Source organism: Cydia fagiglandana, chromosome 17 (genome assembly GCF_963556715.1).
Source record: "Cydia fagiglandana chromosome 17, ilCydFagi1.1, whole genome shotgun sequence".
Classification (NCBI taxonomy): Eukaryota; Metazoa; Arthropoda; class Insecta; order Lepidoptera; family Tortricidae; genus Cydia; species Cydia fagiglandana.
Window position 1 is genome coordinate 17,237,648 of NC_085948.1, and position 24,000 is coordinate 17,261,647.

Consider the following 24,000-nt stretch of genomic DNA (forward strand, 5'->3'; position numbering starts at 1 on the left):
GATAAGTACAGAAGTCAATCACATGTATGTACTTTACTTTTCATACCTACGGTCGGCGGTCGCTCTAGGGTTGCGATTGTTGCGAACTATGACTTATGCACAAAAACCTATCGTGGTAGTGGCACTCGTATCCATAGTATCGTATCTCGTATCTAGTTGTTTGATTTATTGTTGAGGATGAAACGGGAAGAATGGAAATATAAATTAATAATGACATTAATAACTCAAATAGCTATTTTCATTTCAATGACATTGTTATATTACAAATTTGCCACAGAAAATATCTTGCGATGATTTCGAGTTTGGCGAAATGCACGATTATTATATTTTAAAGTGTAATAAATTCGCATACGCATTCTCTCTGAAACCACTGTGCCTCTACTATCAGTTGGCAGAGTATTTTTCACTTACTTTCAGTGAATAAACGTGCCGTGTGTCACGTTTTACGTTTCTTTACGGTCTTATGTACCTAACTTCACTCCACTCCAAACGATGTTGTCCCTTTCTAAGTATACTATAAAACAGAGCAAGAGTTATATCGAAGTTTTATACAGCGCCTCTAGTATTCACCTATAGAACTAAATAACAAAATTGACACATTTTCTCACGTCTACGTAATTTACTATCTATGCATCTCGCTCTCGCATATTAGTGCAAGTGAGATGCACAGAAAGTAATGTTACATATACTGATGGTAGCCGTGAATATGGAGGGTAGAGGTAAGGAGAATCCTTTATGACAATTATGACTTTATGAGAAAACTCCTTTATGGGAGAATATTTGCAAAAAGTGGGCACGCTGTCAGCTATTATAATTTTTCTAAATCTCTCCAGAGTAGCGAAAAAAAGAAAACCCATAAACCTAGTTTTTCATTGTATCAATACCGTACTAAAAATCATGGAGAATGGAAGATACTCGTATTTACAAGTGGAAAAACGTTTTCTCTTTTTGTATGGACGATTACGTAGTATACTTCCCTCTTAAGGTTTTTGACGGACACTTTTTCATTATTAATTACATGGAGATTGTATTCCTTACCTCTACCGTCCACTAAGAGCATTGAGAAGGGACATGTCATCGCTGTCATTTTCTTTACAAAACAGTCTGCCGATTTTTGCGGGGGAGGGGACGTCAAATGTATTGCTATTTCTACATGATTTGTACGTAACGTACAAATAGCCATGTCAGTCCATACAAAAGTTTGCACAATTGTGTTTTTCGGCAGAGGGGTAAGTAATAATGTCAACAAAAAAATAAAGAGTATACCTACGAGACTACTACGACTATGATATTTGATTTATTCGGTTGTCAATATAAAACAAATGTAGGTGTTCTTTCTTCCCGTATGAGACGCCATTACTATGTAGTCTTGCTTGAGATTAATAAACATTACCTATATGGTGTTAAAACAAGCTTTTCTTTCCTGCTTGGAACCCTAATCATAAATCCTAACAGTAAGCACTCAATGGCCACTCCAGTTATTAAATGCTCTAAGACCAATTTTGTCACTTTGTTACTGACTCAACCTTCATTCTACATTTTTTTAAAGATTTGACGTTGCCATAGTTACGAAAATAATAAACACATCAATGTTAGTAAACAATGTATAAATTAAAATATATTGTATTCAAGACAAAAATTGCAAAATATGATAATTACGTAAACATCATTAATAATCGAGTTAAAATTATGACTTTGCGTGTTAAAAAATAGGAAGCAAAGTATACGGCGCGATTATACAGGCTACTTTTGGCTACATATTTATTACCTATGATGAAAATAGTACACACATGAGAAGAAATCTTAAAATATTAAAATAGGTATGTATTATAATGGTCCGCTTCAGTCCGCATCATGACAGCGGCCGTCTCCTACTGCTAAGTAACATTATCTAATAGAGTGTGCGGAAAGAGAAGAATCGTGAAATTTAGGGGAGCCCATACATTATACCTACGACTCTTCTCTTTCCGCACAGACCCTACGTATGACCTTAATAGCGATCTTAATTTTATACTACCTATATGATCTCGAGTATATTTCAGTGCCAAGCGCCCCATTTCCAATACAAAATGAACCCACGCAGCGGGTATTTGGCAATAAATGTGTTTTAAATTTTCAGATTCTGAACCACCAGCAAAAGTTTTTGAAGAAAGTTTTATATTTCCTGTTACCAAGTTGACATGAAAAACGAGTACCTACCAAACACAATAATTTGAACAACGGAAAATAAAATAATACTTACTTAGTAAAGAAAAATAAATAAACTCACAGAACATTTGTATGTTTTATTTTATTTAAGATAATAATGCTTAATAAAATACGTAGCAATTCTTGTGTAAATATTCTTACTATGTGTTATGTGCACCCAGCAACAAAAACAGCAACATGTCTATGTACCGCTCCTTGTATTGAGCCTTAATTCTTAATACATATGTAACTTCTACATGCATACGCATGCATACATGATGCAATCCGGGTTTTCAGGGAAATGTTGTTTTCAATCAGCTTCTTAAAAAAAATTCAGCTTGCCTAAAACCAAAAACTGCTCGTAAGCAATGTGATTTTCGCAAATGTAGCAGTAGAAATAGGAAAATATGATGTCAAGTATTATAGGTCAGGAAATGAATGCTCAAAAAACGTTGTAGAGGGAAATGCTAGGAACACAATTTTTGACTCCGTAACTTTGTTTGGACTAGTTAGGAGGTGAACATATCAAAAGGCTGTAGCCCCGCTGCTGGGGGGTAGAGGGGGGTAAGAAGGTCGAATTTTTCGGTTTTTCATTGATATCTTGGAAACTTTGCGTCTTAGCGACATGACTACTAAGACAAACCGAAAGCTGATAAAATTAGTTACAAGTTTTATCCAGTCAAGTTTTTCGATATCATGAATAGTTTTTGAGATACCCGCTCTTGAAAGTTTATTTAGGGATTTTAATTTTATCTTGATATCTACGTCAGTGAAGCTGTTAGGCCATGTTTGGTATCATTTTCGTATAAATCGGGGGTGCTGAATTCATTTATGGTACCACATTGATACTATTCCGAAGTAAAACCAAAATTTAAAAAAAATATTTTTTTTAAATCTCTCTTCACGCTTAAACTGCTGAACCAATTTCGTTAAAATTTGGTATAGAAATAGTTTCAGTCTCGACACAGAACAGGATAGTTTTAATAACCAAAAGCATCTTTTGAGGGTGTGAAAAGTGGGGTGGAAGTTTGTATGGGGAGTCAATAACCGCTGAACCGGTTTAGATGAAATTTAGGACGGAATACATCTGTGATTTAGATGAAAATGATACCAAACATGACTTCAAACCTTATCTTGAGGAGTATTAACCTCAGGAATTCAGTTTCATCGACGAAGTTGAATTCCCCCCATACTCCATTTCACAACTTTAAAGGATGATTATTGAGATAAAAAGTATCTTATGTCCTGTCTTGGGACTCGAAATATCTGTATACCAAATTTCAATTAAATCGGTTGAGCGGTTTAAGCGTGAAGAGGAATTAAAAAAAAAAGGTATTTGTTTAAAGTTTATATGTTTTTTCTTAGGAATGGTGTCAATGTGATACCAAAACTGAATTCAGCACCCCCGATTTATACGAAAATGATACCAAACACGGTCTAGCAGCGTCACTAATGTAGATATCAAGATAAAATTGAAAGCCCTAAATAAACTTTCAAGAGCGGGTATCTCAAAAACTATTCATGATATCGAAAAACTTGACTGGATAAAACTTGTAACTAATTTTATCAGCTTTCGGTTTGTCTTAGTAGTCATGTCGCTAAGACGCAAAGTTTCCAAGATATCAATGAAAAACCGAAAAATTCGACCTTCTTACCCCCCTCTACCCCCCAGCAGCGGGGCTACAGCCGGGGACTTTTGATATGTTCACCTCCTAACTAGTCCAAACAAAGTTACGGAGTCAAAACTTGTGTTCCTAGCATTTCCCTCTATAACTTCTTATTGCTTGGCCTATTACCTTTGTACTAAATCAGCCTTTTATCGAACTATTAATTGATTTATCCCTTAAAGTTTTGCTTGAAGTTCACATACTGTTATAAATTTATACATATTACGTTGAAAATTGCATTAATATTCGTGAAAAATCTGCGTATTTGTTGTGTTTACAAGTTGACAGAAATGTCACGTTGGAAACGCACGTATTTTTCCATAACATCTGTCACGTTTACTCGCGTAAAGTATTTACGCAGAATAATTCTGGCTCAGTTTTCATTATATAATTAGAAAGAGAGCGTTTTAGGTGTGAAGTTAGGCAAGTATGGAAAACTCGCGTAAAAACGTTTGTAACTCATGGTACAAATTGAAATTTTTAGTTCTTTACGTGACCGGTAGAGGCACTGTACAATTACTCCATACATTTTCCTTAACTTTCTCACTATCTTCACTTCTCACTGTCATTCACGGAACTCATAGTAGAGCTACTGGTAGCTTAAAAAACGACAATTCACCGGTTAATGTTGAATTTAAACAACCGTCCACTGTACAGTTATAATAACTTTTTGTTTTGTTTCTCCATTATTGCACAAAAAAGTTCACAGACGCGTGTGTCTCAAGCGGATGGCACTCGCGCTCGCACTGGTCCCAACTGGTCCGAGATATCGTGTCCGTGACAGTGTTGGGCGTAATTAATTACTCGTGTAATTTAATTACTAATTGAATTACATGTAATTGAATTACAATGTAATTGAATTACATAAAATTTAATTACATGTAATTAAATTTTCTGTGTAATTTGCAATTGTAATTACATTAATTAGTAATTAAATTACTCAATTACTTTTCATTTACCTTTTTAATAATATGCAAATATGAACAAATTTACTTGGAGTAATTATAAAGAAAAACTTTTATGAATTCCATTATACGCTGGATAACGTTATAACATATTTTTTGTCCCTGGAATCATACCTTTACAGGGTACTATGTGACAAACCACGTTGAATATGGCGGTCGGCGCTTACGTCGCATAGCACCGCATTAGTATTGGGGCGCCGCTAATAATGACGTAAGCGCCAACCTAAGGTGCCTTTCGGGTTGGACTGTAGCAAAGGGGGGCTGGGACTTAGAATTTTTTTTGACAAAGTGATGTCATTATGACACTATTTTTAAATGATTGTAATGTGTAGATCACGTCAAAATAAGCATCTTTTACTGAAAAAACTTTTCTCTAAAATAAAAAATGGCTGAGTAAGACGCCTCCAAAGATTGATGTTTTTAAAGGGAGCTGGGACTTAGAAAATTTTCATCGCGAGTGGTGTCATTATGACATATATTTTAAATGATTGTAACTTATAGAACACGTCAAAATAAGCTACTTTTACTTGAAAAACTTTTTTCTAAAACTTTATTAAGAACTGTTTTAAAACCCCTGTTTTTTTCATTTTCTCAAAAAAAAATCCAAGTGTCAGAAACGGCCCCCCTTTGTTACAGTCCGCTATTTTCAATTTTAGAAAAAAGTTTTTCAAGTAAAAGTAGCCTATTTTAACGTGTTCTATACGTTACAATCATTTAAAATATATGTCATAATGACACCACTCGCGATGAAAATTTTCTAAGTCCAAGCTCCCTTTAAAACCATCAATCTTTGGAGGCGTCTAACTCAGCCATTTTTTATTTTAGAGAAAAGTTTTTTCAGTAAAAGATGCTTATTTTGACGTGATCTACACATTACAATCATTTAAAAATAGTATCTTAATTATTAATGACACCACTTAATCAGAAAAAAAATTCTAAGTCCCAGCCCTCCTTTTCTAAAGTCCAACCAAAGTTAACATTGACAATGTTGCTTAGTCAAATTTAAAACCATTCAAAATGTTCATCTGATTTTGGAAATAAAGATGATCAAAATAATTGTAATTCAAAAAAGTAATTAAATTACAAATTTTAATTACAAAATGTAATTAATAATTTAATTACTAATTACATTTTGCAATTGTAATTAGTAATTAAAATTTTAATTACTTTCCACATGTAATGGAAATTATTTGTTGGAATTACATTTTGTAATTGCAATTGTTAATTAGTAATTCAATTACTTTTTGCCCAACACTGGTCCGTGAGCAGTGTCTATGTGTGCGTTGCTCGAGCGCGCTTTGTATGTAGATTGATTTCTGTACCTATCTCTTTTGTGCTCAGTGTCAATTATATCATGCACGTGGATCCATTTGTAGTACACGAAAACCGAATAATTTTAACAGCGTATTCCTGATCATATTTAGAGACAAAAATGTCCTATAAACTTTTTTGAAATTCGCCTAGTTTCAGAGACATTATTAATTTTAAAAAAAAACAAGTTTTTATTGTCACATAGTGTACGAGGCCTTTTTGATGGTGATGTTGCTGCTATGGGACGTAGTCTAAATATCCTTATTGATAGATGTCAAAAAGTGACCAGTAACACTTTGCAAAATGTAGGTTTTACGAAAAAAAATTGTAAAAATCAATGTTAAGTGACAAGTTTGCCAATAACATTTATTTTTTATGAACAAATACATTCAAAAAATTGAAAAAACAAAACAACAAAAAAAATTTTTTTTTGGCGAAATTGACTTAAACTTAATATTAAATTTTTTACTTCTTATGACCTCAGAAATGCGTGGTTAAAATTATTCGGTTTCCTCATGTTACACCGTGTATAGTAATTAGCCACTCCTAACAAATCTGAAAGAAACAAGCCAATACAAGTCTTATTGTTAAGAGTGGCCAATTACTGATTTTTGCATGTGATTTTGAATAGCGCGCCAAGCGGGACGTTTTGGGAACTCAAGATCCCATACAAAATGACACTTAACGCAAACGCGTGCGTCACGACACGCTATCGAACGATATTTACACTAGGAATATTATTGTGAGGTGACCGTGAATCGTCTTATATGCTCCATCTTTTGAGGTGATCTGTGGTCACAACACGAGGGCATGAATGCATACATATTTATGACCAGGATCACGTTTTGCTTGTACCTAACACGCTAATACAAGATCTTTATCTAACAAGTAATAATACGTGAAGAACATTGTTCTATAGATAGACAAGAATTTGCATAGGAATGTAGTTGTGAAAATTCCGTATCAGACGCTATCAGAGAAATTATAAGAGGTGGCTTACGCAAAATTTTGGGATATGACCAAATTTCCCAATCCAACGAGGCAACTAATGATCCAAAAGACTCCAGCCTTTTAGCTCTTTTTTAGGGCTCGCCTCATCTCTTGACGCCTAAAAGGCTTAAAAGCCTGTTTCTATTTAAGTTTGGGCTTCCTAGTAAAATAGGCTTTTAGGATTTTTTTGGATCACTAGCGGCAACGCAGCGAGCGTGATGGACACGTTTTTATATTTATGTTATGAATAAAGTAGCATTTCTTTTGTTTCGTTGCATTCTCAAACAAAATTCACCCTAATTTACTATGCAACAAGGTTCAAATACTCACAAGGTAAGAAACTCTCTAAACATCAAGAGTATCAAAACCGACTGACCTGCCATCGCTCTAGATCCCAATTACAACTGTCAGAATAAAACCTAAATTGGTAGAACGAATGACAGACCGCCAAATTATCTAACCTCGGCAACGGCAAAAAGTTGTTGGCATAGCAACATCTTGCTTAACAAGAAAAAAGATACACGGAGTAAAAAGTTTAGTTAGCGTCGAGCCACATTAGCGGCCCGCTGACGCTGCCGCTTGTGGAGATAAGCGTGTGCAGTCGGCGTCAGATATATCGGAGCGGCCGAGGTGGTCAAAATATATGAACACGCACTCAACGCCTTGACAATAAATTCGTGTTCGTTCAGATATTTGTGAGCGCCTTGGCCGCTCCGATATATTTGATGGCGAGATGGCGACTGTACCTATAGACATGCAAGTTATGAAGAATATTCTCAAATTTAAAAATTTTAGGAAAATTTCACAGATGTCACAGGAAACAAAGGTAAACTTTCATCATGGAAATGGAAAATTTCGATACCCACGCAAAAATAAGAGATGATTCTGAAAACTTTCTATGTGGAAATTTTCCAACCGCACCGCACATCAGTATATGAGCGTGGATGTGTATACTTGTATAGTGAATGAACGACTGGCGGGAGCATGCACCAAACCGTGATGAATGAGTTGATGAGTGGCGGAAGAAAGGGGAAGCCTTTGGCCAGCAGTGGCACAAGATAGGCTATTAAAAAAAAACAACGGGTTGCACTCCGGAAGTGCCGACAGAAGTGAAAACTCAATGACTAGTCCAAAATGTCTGCAGTACTATGTATAATTGACTCATCATCCTTTCTATTGAAAAACTTTAGTTCCGAAATTGCTGGCCAGTGAGCTTAAATTTGTAGCGTTAATTGTTTAAGAGCGGTTTCGCACTACGTCCGATCCGAATCCGATCCGAACCCGTGAAAATAAGGTCCGTAGAAGCCGTAGAACTTTTTCTATGGTAAGTTACGCACTAGATTCGATCTCCGTCATCCGATTTCTTTCCGTCATTCAACGTGTGCGGTGCGTAACTTACCATAGAAATAGTTCTACGGCTACTACGGACCATATTTTCACGGGTTCGGATCGGATTCGGATCGGACGTAGTGCGAAACCGCTCTAAAATTCGAATAGAAATTGTAAAGTTACCTTGCAGACCTCGCATCTAAATATATTTGGTCATGATATTTTGAGTTTTATTCACCAGTACTAGAGTTCACTTTTATTAGCGATTTCGTCAAGATGTAGCTTTATTGAATTATATTTGAGTGATATAAAGTTAGAATGTCACTGTGAGATCCTCGTATCTCAGTCCGTGCAATATATTTAGATCATTGAGCTTTATTGCTTAATGTAATAGTCCAGTTTTAAGTAATTGACCTGATTATGATACGTTATGACTAAAGTTCTTTGGTGAATAGCATAGTCCGTAACACATGACGTCAGCGTTACGTTACGCGTTACGCTGAATCGAGTTTATAATTTTTTCTCCACCTCAAAAAGTGCATAGCGCCGCTAAAGAAGTTTTCACTTCAAAAAATGCAATCCTTATAACGCTTCACGGCCCAAGTTAACCGTAGTTTCCACAAGCATAAGCGACTGGATAATGTGTTCCGGCCCGTTCACGTCCTTATCATACCTACCTCACGTAACCGACAAACGTGTAGTTATACTTGTGCTATTTTAAGAACAATTGACCGTAGATATGCAGAAAACGACCAACTCAATTTTTTTATCAATGCAGAAAGCGACCAAAGCTACTGACTTAGGGTGTAAGTCACTTTGACAAAAATAAAACTTTGGTCGCTTTCTGCATAACTACGGCCAATTGTAGCGGTGCCTGGTTAAATTTAACCATTTTTAAGAAATGCTACATATAACTTTTATTGGATCTTTGCACGCTTTTTTAAGAAACCGTTTATTTTTGGCTCAAATATGTGAGATTTTTATGTATTTTATTGTCGGACGGACATGAAATAGTACATTTCGATGCTAGTGCGGAAGGTATGTCATTACTTCACGAGTACCGAGATATCTTGCCACGAGCCGCAGGCGAGTGGCAAGACTCTGGACGAGTGAAGAATGAAATTTCCGCACGTGTATCGAACGACGTTTTTTAATACAGTTGCGAAAAAATAAGAAAAACATTGTTAATCGTACACTAAACAAAAGTGGTAACAGTGACAGCTCGGTTAGACGTCGTCTTTAAGTATATTATATCTATGGGCGTTTGACAGCTATTCCGTTCCATTCAGTCAACTTATTATTTAGGAACGGAATTTTCAATATTGAATATTAAAAAATAAACGTGTTATAATGATGAAGAGGTAAGTAATTAAATATGAAATATGTAATATTTTTCGTATTCTTACATTAACGGTAGGTTTTTATGCTGATTACGACGTTTAAAGGAAACTAATATTAACACTCATAAATAAGTAGTCGTGAATTAGAACAAGTATAAATTTAAAAAAATTGGAAAAGTTAAAAGCACTAGTTCGAGATAACCAACTTTCCGCACGCTAAACAGCTACGTAAAGTAGCACTTTTTGAGCAACTGTATTAAAAATTCGGTTTAAGTGCTTAAATCCACTCCAGATGTGGATTATTTGGAATTTGCGATTCCAAAACTGAGTTGCAGGGTAAGCTGAGGCAATACTGAGGGCCTACCGCGATCATCGAAGTTTGCAAATTGTAGGCATCTTTCTCTGTCACTCTAAGTACGCCTTGATTGGAGTAAAAGAGAACGACGCCCGCAATTTGCGAACTTCAGTGTTCGCGGTAGGCCCTCTGAACAGCTTTTGTTGACAAAAACGCGTGGTCTTAAAATAAAACTTGTTTTATGTTTAACAATTGCATTATTATGAGGCAATGACCCGTTCCTCGGATATTATTTTTGTATAAACGCATACTGCAGTCAATAAGAGTTCGCAAATTGCGGGCATTTTTCTCTGTCACTCTAATTACGCCTCCATTGGAGTAAAAGAGAAAGATCCCCGCAATTTGCAAATTTCGGTTCCGCTGTTATAGCCCAGGCGTGGCTCACTCCGCGATTTCGTCGCGTCCCTATAAGTACATGCAGCCACACCAGGTTTAGTGTCTAGCAGTAGTCCATCCATAACGACGGAACGGACGCCTGCTCGCGCTTGCGCTTAATCCTCCTGCTCCCTTAATAGACGTGTATTGTTAGAGAGTGAACCTTCTGTACCTAGCATCAGTGGGGAGACACTCCTCCTTTTGGGCATTTTCGGCTCCGTTTGGCTCAGCATTGCTCCGAGCAATTATTAGGGTTGGCACAAGTTGTCGTCTCTTTGCGTGCACGACCACATATAAAATAATAACTTGAATTTTGACAACCCTAAATAGCCGAAAGGATAGTGCCATAATATTAGAAAGGGACAGCATGATCCGTCCCTGAATCGCTTCGGTTTTGTAGGAAGTGTCTTTTCTGTACGGTAATACTATTATTTATTTTACCCAGGCTGTTAACGGACCAGCCATAAATATGGCGACAACCCTAAAATAAAAAAAATACAATAAATCTAAACAAGCTTAATTAACTTTGAAAAAAACTAAACCACTCTTTAATCAGTCTTTTATCAAATTCAATTGGCACTTCTTATCAGGAGTTCGTACAATTTATAACCCATTTTCAATAAAAGCCCTGATAAGAAACCTTACTGTACTTTATTAGAGTCCATGGGAACCTACGGGGATATTTTTATGAGATAAATATCTCGCACTGGGGGCTGTCCATAAATCCAAAAATCATGCTGCAAATGACCCCATTTTCTCCTACTTCATGCTACCGTCATCCGATGTCCAGACCCCCCCCCCCCCTAATTTGAAATGACGTAATTTATGAATAGCCCCCTGTGAGATAACTATTTCGGACGAAAGTTTGAAAAAACTGATTGTGATTGGACACACCGAAGGCGGGCGATCACGCGGTCGTTCACCAATAAGATGGACCGATCAAGTTAATGACTCGTCATCCTCTGCTTTCTACACGGTCGTCAGAGACGCGTTGGACAGAAACCGGTGGAGACTGAATCCGCTCCAGATGCAACCCTGTTACTGACCACGATCCTCAAACATGAGGGACCGACCAAAGAGAGAGAGAGAGATCTCGCACTACCAATCCCGTATGCCCATTTAGGGTTCCGTACCTCAAAAGGAAAAAACGGAACCCTTATAGGATCACTCGTGCGTCTGTCTGTCCGTCTCTCACAGCCTATTTTCTCGGAAACATGTGGACTAATTAAGTTGAAATTTGGTACAGTCGCCATCAGATATATTGGAGCGGCCAAGGTGTTCACAATATCTGAACAAGCACTCTAACGCCTTGACAATAGAGGCGTGCTCAGATATTTGTGAGCACCTTGGCCGCTCCGATATATCTGATGGCGACTGTACACATAAGTGACCCAAAGATGGACAAGTAACGTAAATCCCACCAAAAACATAAATGTAAAAAAGGAGAGCCAAGTTCAATACAAAAATTATGCTTGGCTGTGGGGCTCGCCGCAAAAAGAATGGAGATCTAAATGAGTGCCACTGCCAAGTTCTATGCAAACTCCAAATATGTATTTATAGGAACAAAAAAACATTATAAACAAGTATTAAACTCTATTTCTTTGCTTTATTGGATACCTATAAAAATTGCTGTTATTTAAAAAAATGTGAGATCTTAAAGTAGGTTAGATTTGACTTGGCCAGTTTTCATTATATCAATCATTTTATTTATATTGTAATTCTGATAAAACCTGGCCAAGCCAAATCTAACCTACTTTAAGATCTCACATTTCTTTAAATAACAGCAATTGTTATAGGTATCCAATAAAGCAAAGAAATAGAGTTTAATACTTGTTTATAATGTTATTTTGTTCCTATAAATACATATTTGGATTTTGCATAGAACTTGGCAGTGGCACTCATTTAGATCTCCATTCTTTTTGCGGCGAGCCCCACAGCCAAGCATAATTTTTGTATTGAACTTGGCTCTCCTTTTTTACATTTATGTTTTTGGTGGGATATCAATACTTTTTGTAAAGAAAACTAGGCAGGTATTGAGATTTAATGTTTTTTCTTGTGTTTCCGCTGTATGATTTTTACTTCTGTTCTTTGTATAATTATGTGGTGCCGCGCGCCGCCGACGACACACCGTTGGCCGGTTGTTTAGAGCGTATGACAAGTTTTTTGTATGGGGACACCACTTACTTTTTGACTAAATTTTAATATAGCAAATATAATAATACATATATTGGGGTAGTTTCAAATATCTGCTTGTAACGGTTCCAACGCTACAATAAAAAAATATTTTTTTGTATGGGGAGTTGGGGACCCCCCCTATTTTTTAACTTTTTTTATTTTTAGATTTTTTCCTACGCTTACACACAATAACCGAGCTGGATTCCAAATTTCATCCTTCTAGGTCATCTGGAAGTAGGTTAGGTTTAGGTACTTATATGTCAGTCCCAATAAAAAATGGTTTTTTTGTATGGCGACCCCCCCTATTTTTAAACTTTATTTTATTTTTAGATTTTTTCCTACGGTTACACACAATAACCGAGCTGGATTCCAAATTTCATCCTTCTAGGTCATCTGGAAGTAGGTTAGGTTTAGGTACTTATATGTCAGTCCCAATAAAAAGTGGTTTTTTTGTATGGGGACCCCCCCTATTTTTTAACTTTATTTTATTTTTAGATTTTTTCCTACGGTTACACACAATAACCAAGCTGGATTCCAAATTTCATCCTTCTAGGTCATCTGGAAGTAGGTTAGGTTTAGGTACTATAAGTCATAAGTCAGTCTTAAAATTTACGACTTTTTGACCTTCATACCTTTATAACCGTTTGAGCTAGCTTCATGAAATTTGGGCTTCTAGATATCCTTATGGATATAATTAAACACACGTAGTTTTATGTGTTTACGTCAAAGATGTTTTGAGTTATAGAAGGGTCAAAAGTGGCACCAAGTGGTTCGTGTAATATTACACTCGGCGCTGGCTAGCCAGTTCCTTTGCTTGAACTTGGCTTGACACGCTGCCGCGTGTCTAGATAATTATGAATTTTAAAAATGGGGACCACTTTTGGGGGGTAAATGAGAAAGTTAATTAATAAAGTTTTGTCAAACTATATCGTGTTATATATTGTGTTAGAGTGCGTGTTCAGATATTGTGAACACCTTGGCCGCTCCGATATATCTGATGGCTACTGCAGTTTGTCAACAATGTCGATCTTTCGCTTTGACATCTCAAGTATCTTTAAGATGCCGGAAGTTTTCGTTGGAACAAAAACACTATATAATAAATTATATAAATAAACCAAGTTCCTATGAAGCCATTCTCATTTTCTATACAAAGTTGCATGATGAGATGATTAATTTGTTTAATATTATTTTAAGCACACCTCTGTGTGTGCCCAATGCATTATGGCACCATGCTTTGAAAAAGTAGTGACCAGATTTAATATATTTTTAAATTAGCGTTGCGGTTTATATTAAATTTTGTTAGTAGGTAGTAGTAGCAGTTGCACCGCCAACAATCTCTCCGCTTTGCCTTAAGGTTGACTGGTAGAGAATGCTTTTGGCATTAAGTTCGCCTTTTGTACGATAAGTTTTTGTTTTGTGCAATAACGTTTAAATAAATATTTAACCTTTTAACCGCCGTAGATTGATATAAGATATACAAAATCAGGCTCATTTTACTGCGGTCTGATACCACTAAAACTTCTGGCGCAGTTAGCACAGTCTCCCCTCATGTCTCTTCCCCCGCGTGGGAATAAAGTGTTCCTCGAAAAGTTAGAGTTCTTCGCCATGAGCCCCGGAAGGGCTCGAGCTCTGGGTCACTGCTTAGCTTTAAGACCTAGTTTATATAATTTTGCCTCGCCTTCAGGGCGCAGGTACTGCTCCGATCTTAAGCATAAGAGCCCTGCGCGGCTAGGCTTAAAAGCTAAAAAACCGCCGGCGACACGAGCACGCTCGATGGATAATTCTATAGTGATTAAAAGGTTAATACATTATAGGTATGATGTGATGTCATGTAATTTATTGACTTGTGAAAAAGCCCTTTAGGCCTACTTACAGAAAACATTTTTTAATTTGAATAAAAATGTGCCAACAGCATAGGCTGAACAATCTCTTCTTCTTTCTCGCGTTGGCCCGGCATTTTGCCACGGCTCATGGGAGGCTGGGGTCCGCTTGGCAACTAATCCCAAGAATTGACGTAGGCACTAGTTTTTAGCGACTGCCATCTGACCTTCCAACCCAGAGGGTAACTAGGCCTTAATGGATTAGTCCGGTTTCCTCACGATGTTTTCCTTCACCGAAAAGCGACTGGTAAATATCAAATGATATTTCGTACATAAGTTCCGAAAAACCCATTGGTACGAGCCGGGGTTTCAACCCGCGACCTCCGGATTGAAAGTCGCACGCTCTTACCGCTAGGCTACAAGCGCTTAGGCTGAACAATCTATTTATATTTATTCAATAAATAACACTTAGTAACAAACTAATTTGTTTGAATATAAGTCAAAGAACAAGGAAAGGTATAAGCCTAATAAGGAAATAATGTCGAAGAATAGTTTGCAATCACGCTGATACTGCTTGCATGTGTGTCGGGTGAATGACCTAAACAAGCACTGATTAGGCACAACAAAGAACTAAAAACCGGGCAAGTGCGAGTCGGACTCGCGCACGAAGGGTTCCGTACCATAATGCAAAAAAAAATACAAAAAAAAAGCAAAAAAAAACGGTCACCCATCCAAGTACTGACCACTCCCGAGGTTACTTAACTTTGGTTAAAAATCACGTTTGTTGTATGGGAGCCCCATTTAAATCTTTATTTTATTCTGTTTTTAGTATTTGTTGTTATAGCGGCAACAGAAATACATCATCTGTGAAAATTTCAACTGTCTAGCTATCACGGTTCGTGAGATACAGCCTGGTGACAGACGGACGGACGGACGGACGGACAGCGAAGTCTTAGTAATAGGGTCCCGTTTTACCCTTTGGGTACGGAACCCTAAAAATATCTGGCCAGTTTATCTTTGTAATGAATGTAATGTCATAATGTGTCAGTATTTACGGTATTAACAAATGAATAGCAACATAATTATACACGGTGTAACATGAGGAAACCGAATTCCTGATGATATTTAGAGACATAAATGTCCTATAAACTTTTTTTAAATTCGCCTAGTTTCAGAGATATTATTAATTAAAAAAAAAAGTTTTTATTGTTACATAGTGTAAAAGGCCTTTTTGATGGTGATGTTGCTGCTATGGGACGTAGTCTAAATATCCTTATTGATAGATGTCAAAAAGTGACAAGTACTTTGCAAAAAGTAGGTTTTACGAAAAAAAATGTAAAAATCAATTTTGAGTCACAAGTTTACCAATAACATTTATTGTTTTATGTATAAATACATTCAAAAAAATGAAAAACCAAAACAAATAAAAATTTTTTTTGGTGAAATTGACAACTCATTTTAAATTTTTTCCTTCTTTTGACCTCAGAAATGCGTGGTTAAGAGCCCTTCAACGTGCACACTAGCGCCACAGCTAAATAATCGTGATTATTTAAATTTGACGAAAGATATTGAAAAAAGGGGGCCGCTACGTACTGTCACAATACAGTACGTAGCGGCCCCTTTTTATCAATATCTTATAATATAAGAACCTTTTGAATACATCAGACTAGTTTTTATGTTGCTGGTTTCGTCGATCTAGGAACTCAAAACAAAAACGGCCGTTTTAACTTTGGACGTTGAAGGGCTCTTAAAATTATTCGGTTTCCTCATGTTACACCGTGTATACACACTAAACGGTTAATAAGCAGTCCTAAAGGACTCCTAACTCCTAAAGGCAAGGCTAGCTTACTAATTTCTTTTTCCTACCCAATTTGAGGGTCCCACTGATATAGTCTGTATCCTTAGGTATTTAAATAAAAGTAAACAAACAATTTGTACATTTTGGGGTAGTTATAACATTTATTGGTTAACCGACCAATTACAAAACCGCCTGGATCTGTCACTGAGCAACCTGACTTTATCTTACATTATTTGATTGTGTAATGCAGGGCTGAGTCGGACTAATTACTTGGTTTTTGATCCGACCCCTACGGGTTTTTTAAAGGCAATTCACTCGCGTTTCACATATAACAAATACATTGTTAAAAATTGAGTAATGTACGGAACCCTTGGAACGCGAGTCCGACTCGCACTTGGCCGGTTTTTTTATCTGTGTAAATTTTACTGGCGAGATTTAAATAAATGTATGTTTTTTTTTTCTTTCAGTGGCTTGCAAGTGCAGTTGCAGTTTTCAAGCAAACATTGCTATTGTCGGGACTAACCTATTATGTGGTACCTTTTGCCAAGTGTCATGTACCTATTTATGTGTGTAAATGTCTTTTATATCTTAATAGTAACAACATAACTACAGTTGCCTCCAGAAACTCGCGAACTAAATTGACATGAGTTTGACAAATAAAATGATACCAGGAATAGCAAAGAAAAAATAGTCAGGGGTATATGTCGATAAAATGATATCGATAAGTAAGATGCACTTACTACCCATGTGATAATTAATTATAAAGGGGTCACAAACGATTTCGACTTGTATGAATGTGACGAGAAAAGTGGTTCATCATCATCATCATCATCTCAGCCATAAGACGTCCACTGCTGAACATAGGCCTCCCCCTAGAAAAGTGGTTGATTCGATTGTAAGATTGTGACGTTACCAATCAAATCATCAGGAGGTGCGGATGTGAAACTGACAATTTTCAATGTTAAGACGCAACAGGAGCTGATTTTAGGTAAATATACACATCTCGCTAACGGAAGCGGCTCCTATAACTAGTGCGATAAGGACAAGGCGAAAAATCCTTATAATATAATCCTTAAAAATCTCAAAAATCGAGGTTTTGTACTCAACTGTTTCCTCCTCCAAAACTTAACCAATCGTAACCAAATTTGGAAATCTAAATGATTATGAAATTATCTGTGCCGGACCGTTTTGCTTTTTTTGGCTAATTGATATCCGTTTTGAATACTACGTCTCTCATTGCGGCATACTCAAAGAGGCCATTTTGGCCATTTTTGAAAGGCTTCAGCGCCTTAAAAAACAAAAATATCAAAAAAAAGCAAAACGGTCCGACAAATCATTGCTCTAGCATCAAAACCCACGGAGGAAACAGTCGAGTACGTTTGTATCAAGATATGGCCACTCCTGTTGGCTCTTAATATGCAGTTTTGGGGGCAAGTTGTTTATATCAAGAGCTCGCGGTTGTCGCCATAAATCTAAAATTGGTGATTTAATTTTATACAATGTGAGTCGTAGATGAGATTGATCGATAATTAAAGTTAGACCAAAAAAAGTCTGCAGCGATTTTGATAGCTCACGCAGTGCAACTGTTATTTAATACGTCATAATTTCATAGTATTTTGACGTTTAAAATAATACTTACACTGCGTGGGCTATTAAAATTGCTGCAGACTTTTTTGGTCTAACTGTATTTAAATTCTGACCTAATCTTATTTTCCCTTCTGGGTCGGCCTTATTTGTATTTTGAGCCAAAATCACTGTTTCTATGTTATCACCTACAACTTGTTACTCTAGCTGTAAGTTTTCCTAACAAATAAAATAAAATAAATATAATAAAATATTTATTTAGTTACCTACAATGTTTATCCAATATTCCTGTATTTATTACTATAAAATTGCACAATTTTCGAAATATCAAGTAACATTTGTAAAATAATTTAAATTACTTAAAGATACATTTTAACTGACCGCGCAACAGTAGCGCCGCTAGCGGTGAATTCTCGCGATATTCTCTAATTCAAACTTTTTTGAAAATATCGATACGAACAGCACTGGCCAAACTGTGGTATCATTTGTGCACATTGACCTGTCAATTTAGTTCGCGAGTTTCTGGAGGCAACCTTAGTGCCTACTTCAAATCATGGGATTAGTTGTCAAGCGGACCCCAGGCTCTCATGAGCCGTGACGAAATGCCGGGATAACGCGAGGAAGAAGAAGTAACAACATGATGTAACTAATGCCACAAGCACAATTTTAATTTTCTTTAGGATAAACAGCTGTGTCAGAATATGAGTTATTACAATTATTACATAGGGAAAACCTATAATTTGAGAAATATAAATACTGTAGTACAATTCAATCAATACAAAGTGTTATTTATTTACCACTGCTCTTAGGGCCACTTGCACTAATCACTAAACCGGGGTTAACTGGTTAAACCTGGAGTTACCATGGTTACCAGTACAATTTGACAACAGGTTAACGGTTTAACCGGTTGACCCTGGGTTAGTGGGATGGTGCAAGTGGCCCTTTTAGTCTGGTTCTTAAAATAAAATGACCGTTGCGGTCTGTTTCTCCTTGAGTTTATTAAATAAGCAAAAAAATAAAATAGATCGGCGGTCTGGATGCAGACCGCGGTCCGCCGTTTGGTGACCCCTGGTCTATTCTATTTGATAAAGTTGTTGTTACATGTGTTGCATATTTCATAAAAACAATATGATCCTAAATGACTTTTTAGGGTTTCATACCCAAAGGGTAAATTGGGACCCTATTACTAAGACTCCACTGTTCGTCCGTCTGTCTGTCACCAAGCTGTATCTCATGAACCGTGAAGCTAGACAGTAGAAATTTTCATGCATAATGTATTTTTAGTTGTCGCTATAACTACAAATACTAAAAAGTACGGACCAACTCTCGGTGGGCGAGTCAGACTCACAATTCTAACAACTTTCTTTTAAAGTGAGTGACCTTTGTAATAAGGAACATCAGAGAAGGTCCTTACACTTCATCTGCAATAAGGGCATTTCTATCAGAATTTCTGTTGCAATTTCAGATGAAAACAACCATATTGCACTTGAAGCATAAGGCCCTTCTCTGTGGAAAGCCACAATTAATTGCCACAACAATCAGACCTAGCATAGACATTAAACCTTTCATAATAAAATTATTTGTGTGTGGGTCAAAAACTGTGGGTTCAAACCTCAATTGCGTTGTATAGCAGCATTGTGTAAAATCATTCCCGAAAAAAAAAAAAAAAAATTAGTCACAATCCCTACCATATCATACACAAGACAAGAGGTTAACCAATTGATCACATAAGTAATAATAATGATTTATAATAACAGCTTGAATCAGTCTATACCTATAGCAAATTAAATTATTTAAGAATAATGTTCCACTTTAACAAAAAAACTAAAACCGTAAAAAAATCCTATAATATTGGCTAATTGTGCTTAGGCCAATTCTTAGGATTAGTTGCCAAGCGGACCCTCAGCATTTGCAATTTGCAAAATGCTGGGATAACACGAGGAAGATGATGAATATTTCACTTTTTAGAAAATAAAATTCAGCTCACCCCTCTCAACCCCCTCAATTTAGAAATAAGCAGTTTTGACTTATTCACAGTGTTAGTGATGGTACTTGCCATAACTATTCCAAATTTTAGGTACCTACATCAACGGTCTTTGAGAAAAACGCATTTAACCGATTTGCAAGACCAAAGTGATCCCATAAGAGCACAGTGAACAAAGTTTTGTATGGTGCTCTAAAAATGGAAGCAACCTTTTACTTGTGGTAGTTTTTGTAATTGTGTAGTTGCTACACGTTGATCAAAAATAATGTTTTATAGTATTAATGTTATCACTTTTGTATATGAATGCGTATAAGCACTTCTACTACCTAGAAACATTGTTCATGCTTATAAACATAGCAGTAAAACAGAAATTAAACTAGTATGTAGAAAAATAATGACCCAGATTTTCATTTCATAATCACAGTTAATGTGGTCAAGATAAGAATATGCAAAAACTCAAATAGAATGCCTTTGCAGGCTTCAGAAATAGGTAATCAACTAGTTCACACAGCTAGCTATGTGTGCACAGCACAGAGTACACATTTATAGGTTATAGTGCTTGTTGCTATGCAAGATTTCAACTCCTTCAAACAAGGCAAATATTGAGTGGTGTAAGCAATATTTGCTTCTGAGTTGACACACCTGCTTTATGGACTTTAGTGACTGTATTTTAAGCAGTCAAACCAGATTAGGTACAACCAAATTGAACACTACAACACATAAGACTTTCTAACTCTAACAACCTTGTGCCCCCAATAAGATATTTTAAATCACTAAGTTTCATGTTTATAAATTTCTAATGCAATGTTTTTAAAGCGTTTAAAAACGGGTATAACCTAATCAAGTGTAATATGAATGCATTTTATAGGTTATGAATTGAATGCCCTTGACAGAAGAAAAACGATGAACGAGCCAGGTTATCACAATAATTCCAAGGTTGCTAGTCGAGAGCGCAGCGCGCGTGTGCTGCGGCTCAAGGCCGTAGCCACGAAGGGGTCGCGGACCCGGGGGAACTCACCTCGGCACATATCCATGTCGCTTTCGAACCCTAAACACGGAAGCACTTTCAACTAGCCATAAAAACACTGAAAAGGATACAGGCCAAGTCCAGGTTAAATCCGTCCTTGATGTAGCGTTTCCGCCGCTTGCTGACCATGCCCTTGATGGGGTTGGTCATCTTGATGTTGGAGATGGAGTTGGCCATGATGGGCAGCGGGCGCAAGAGGCGCGGGTCGGCGCGGCGCGGCAGCAGCAGGGCCGCCGTGCCCTTAGCGGGCGCGCCCGCGCCGAGCGCCGCTAGCTTCTCCGGGGCCTTCCTCTCGCGGCGCCGGCAGCTCACGCATATACCCATGCAATAACCTCAGCCGTGCCGCGTTCATCGGGCCGGCTGAGCGGAGCGGCCCGCGAGCCCCGGGACCGACGCCGCGGCCGCTCAGCTCGCGTCCGCCATGCTCCGCGACCGCCGAGCCGAGACAAGCCTGCCCGGCTGCACGCGCCTCGCGCGAACCGCTGCTCCCCGTTCCCGAGGCCGAGATCCTCGCTCCGCTAGGCTCCTCCAAAACCACTTTCGCACACGGTCACACTATTGCATAGCTTCACACCCGGCACCGAGTTACGCGTACGCACTCTCGCTTCACGATAGAGCGAAGAAAAGATTTATCTCGTGCGAATGGCGTCCATCGTTCGTTTGCACTAGAACACGGCCGAAGAGAAACAGTTGCACAAGATGGTTATGATGGCCGAAAGTGTTCGTGCATCTCATTCCCGCGCGCCCGAACTGCACGCAAGGGACAGAGAAGGAGCACAACCTCTTATTTTCTAGTGGCTGGTTAGCTCTTTGTTCGAGTTTCCATTATTTAACGTAGCGCCACTGTTGATTCTTCTACCGCCTGTTTCTGAACCTGAATTTAATAAAATTATTTTTTCATTAAAGTTTTATAGTTACAAGTAAAATAATTGACTCTGTTTTATTATAAAATAACTTTAAAATAAAAAACAGTAATAGAGCTTGCAACATACCGAGTGAATGCAGAGTTGTTGCGCCTGATTTTGAACAGATGGCGCTATAATCAAAGTTTTAATGAAATGGCGCGAAATATTAAAACAAATCCGCGCAAAGTCCCACAAATATATTTTCATTTCCTTACATTACATATAATTAAAATAACAGATGAAGAATTTAAATTCCAGTTTTTAACTTATTCTACCTAGGTAGAGTATAATTAATAATGTCACCTCATCAAAATGGTGAAAATTTAATTTAGCAATGTAACATTATACAGTTACTGTTATTTTTAACGGAGAGGGTTCAAAACGAGTTACAATGTCATCATCATAAAATCTGACCGTTTCAGTTCATGCAAATTTAAATACCTATAATCCTTATTTGGGTTAATAATTACAATAAAGTCATTCACCCCTGTTTTACGACTCGAAAGTATAACTTTACTATACGGTAGCCTGGTAGCAGAGATAACAAACATGTAATAAAAGATTACTGCTCATTATTGCATTGATTATTGCTGAAATTGACATTGGTTGAAATGGTGAATAGTTAATTAATATCAATACTAATACTTACGGTACCTACTTACACAGCTTTTACATTTTATCTTCGCGCAGAAATTGACCCCAACCTTTTAAATTGTATTTCACTTACTACTTTTTATCGAAGTAATTTCGTAGTAATTTTGAATGCTGTGCTAACTGCTGTTTTTTTTAATAGATCAACACCATGTTTTCTGCTGTTTTTAATAAGTATGGCATGCACGATAGCTGTATATATGAAGGTAGATTATTTTTGTGCTATTTTTTATATCATAGGAGGTAAACGGGCAGACGAATCGCCTGATGGTAAGCGATTACAAGCGCCCATGGACACCTGCAACCTGCAAGCCTGCAACACAGGAGGAGATTTCTATTTCTATTTGTTAACCCTTTATAAGGCATAAGGGTGTCAGGAATTATGCAAATATGAACCCTATCACTTTAAGTTAAAGTTCAAAATTAGGTAGGAAATATATTCCCTCTGCCTTATAAAGGCTTAAAGTACATATACTTAAGCACCTTAACACGATACTGAGACACGATATTAAGATGGGTACCCATACCTATCTCAATATCGTATGATATCATGACGTCATGTAAAACAACATAAATATATTTTTACATTGTGCTAAGTTACATACTTATTTAGCACAATGTAGACATATTATTTATATTTATTTTCACATTACCACGCCCACGCACAAGGTATTAGGTAATTGAGCTCAGTAGACTGCTTGTTGCCAACCGAAGCACGTGCAATAATTTTGCACGAACACCTTTGCCATAAAAAAAAACTAGTGTCTATTCCTTTTACCACAGAGTCGAAATTTAAACATCCGATTATATTTCCCGCCTTCAGTAACGCGCCCATCTTTATCGATTATCGTATCGATAAGCGATAGTGACAATCGATGCATAGAGGCAATTTTATTTGACCTTGATGCGCTATGATGCAGAATAATTTTACAAATGATGTTTTAATGACTGCTATTAAAGTGTAGGTAGGGCTTAGCAACAAAGACGTTATACAATAAATATTAGTAAACAATGAGATAATCATATTTGTGTTACAATAAATTGAATGATTGATATATTTGATTAAGCCGCTGACCCATTAAATTCGAGGGACTATTCATGTGTGTAATTATGGGTATTATTGTTAATTGCGCAACAAGAGAGTTAAAAGAAGCGAGTGCTGATTTTGAGCCCCGAGGGCCCGAGCAAGCCAAATATTATATTATAAAATATGGGTAAATTCTTTGTTCCTGTGGCACCAGCGCGCTCTAAAAACCTATAGTCGAGACATGGTCGAGACCGATATCATATTTTATTTTGCTACTAACTGTATGTAGGCACCTTAGAATGCAGTAAGCATGCATTTTGCCAACTACTCCAAACGTTACTTAAACGGTACACTCGAGACAATGTAAGAAGTGGGGATTGCAGACCACTCAGCCTCGAGGGCCCTTGTCACAGGTACCAGACGGTGAGTGCTTATACCTACTTGTATGTGTAGGCACATTAGGCACGTAGGGAAGCACTAAAACGACTAGGTACCTTTTTGTATCTCGTT

General features: G+C 37.2%; 1 protein-coding gene across 1 annotated transcript in view; it reads right to left on the reverse strand.

The window, feature by feature from the left end:
• The window catches only part of LOC134672661 (phosphatidylinositol 3,4,5-trisphosphate 3-phosphatase and dual-specificity protein phosphatase PTEN), a 73,407-nt gene extending 51,645 nt beyond the window's left edge, over positions 1 to 21,762 (reverse strand). Inside the window, exon 1 of the mRNA XM_063530619.1 lies at positions 20,979 to 21,762. Within this exon, the coding sequence (XP_063386689.1) occupies positions 20,979 to 21,231 (253 nt within the window). The 5' untranslated portion in view covers positions 21,232 to 21,762. The remainder of the gene's footprint in view (positions 1 to 20,978) is intronic.
• Positions 21,763 to 24,000: the final 2,238 nt, after the last annotated feature.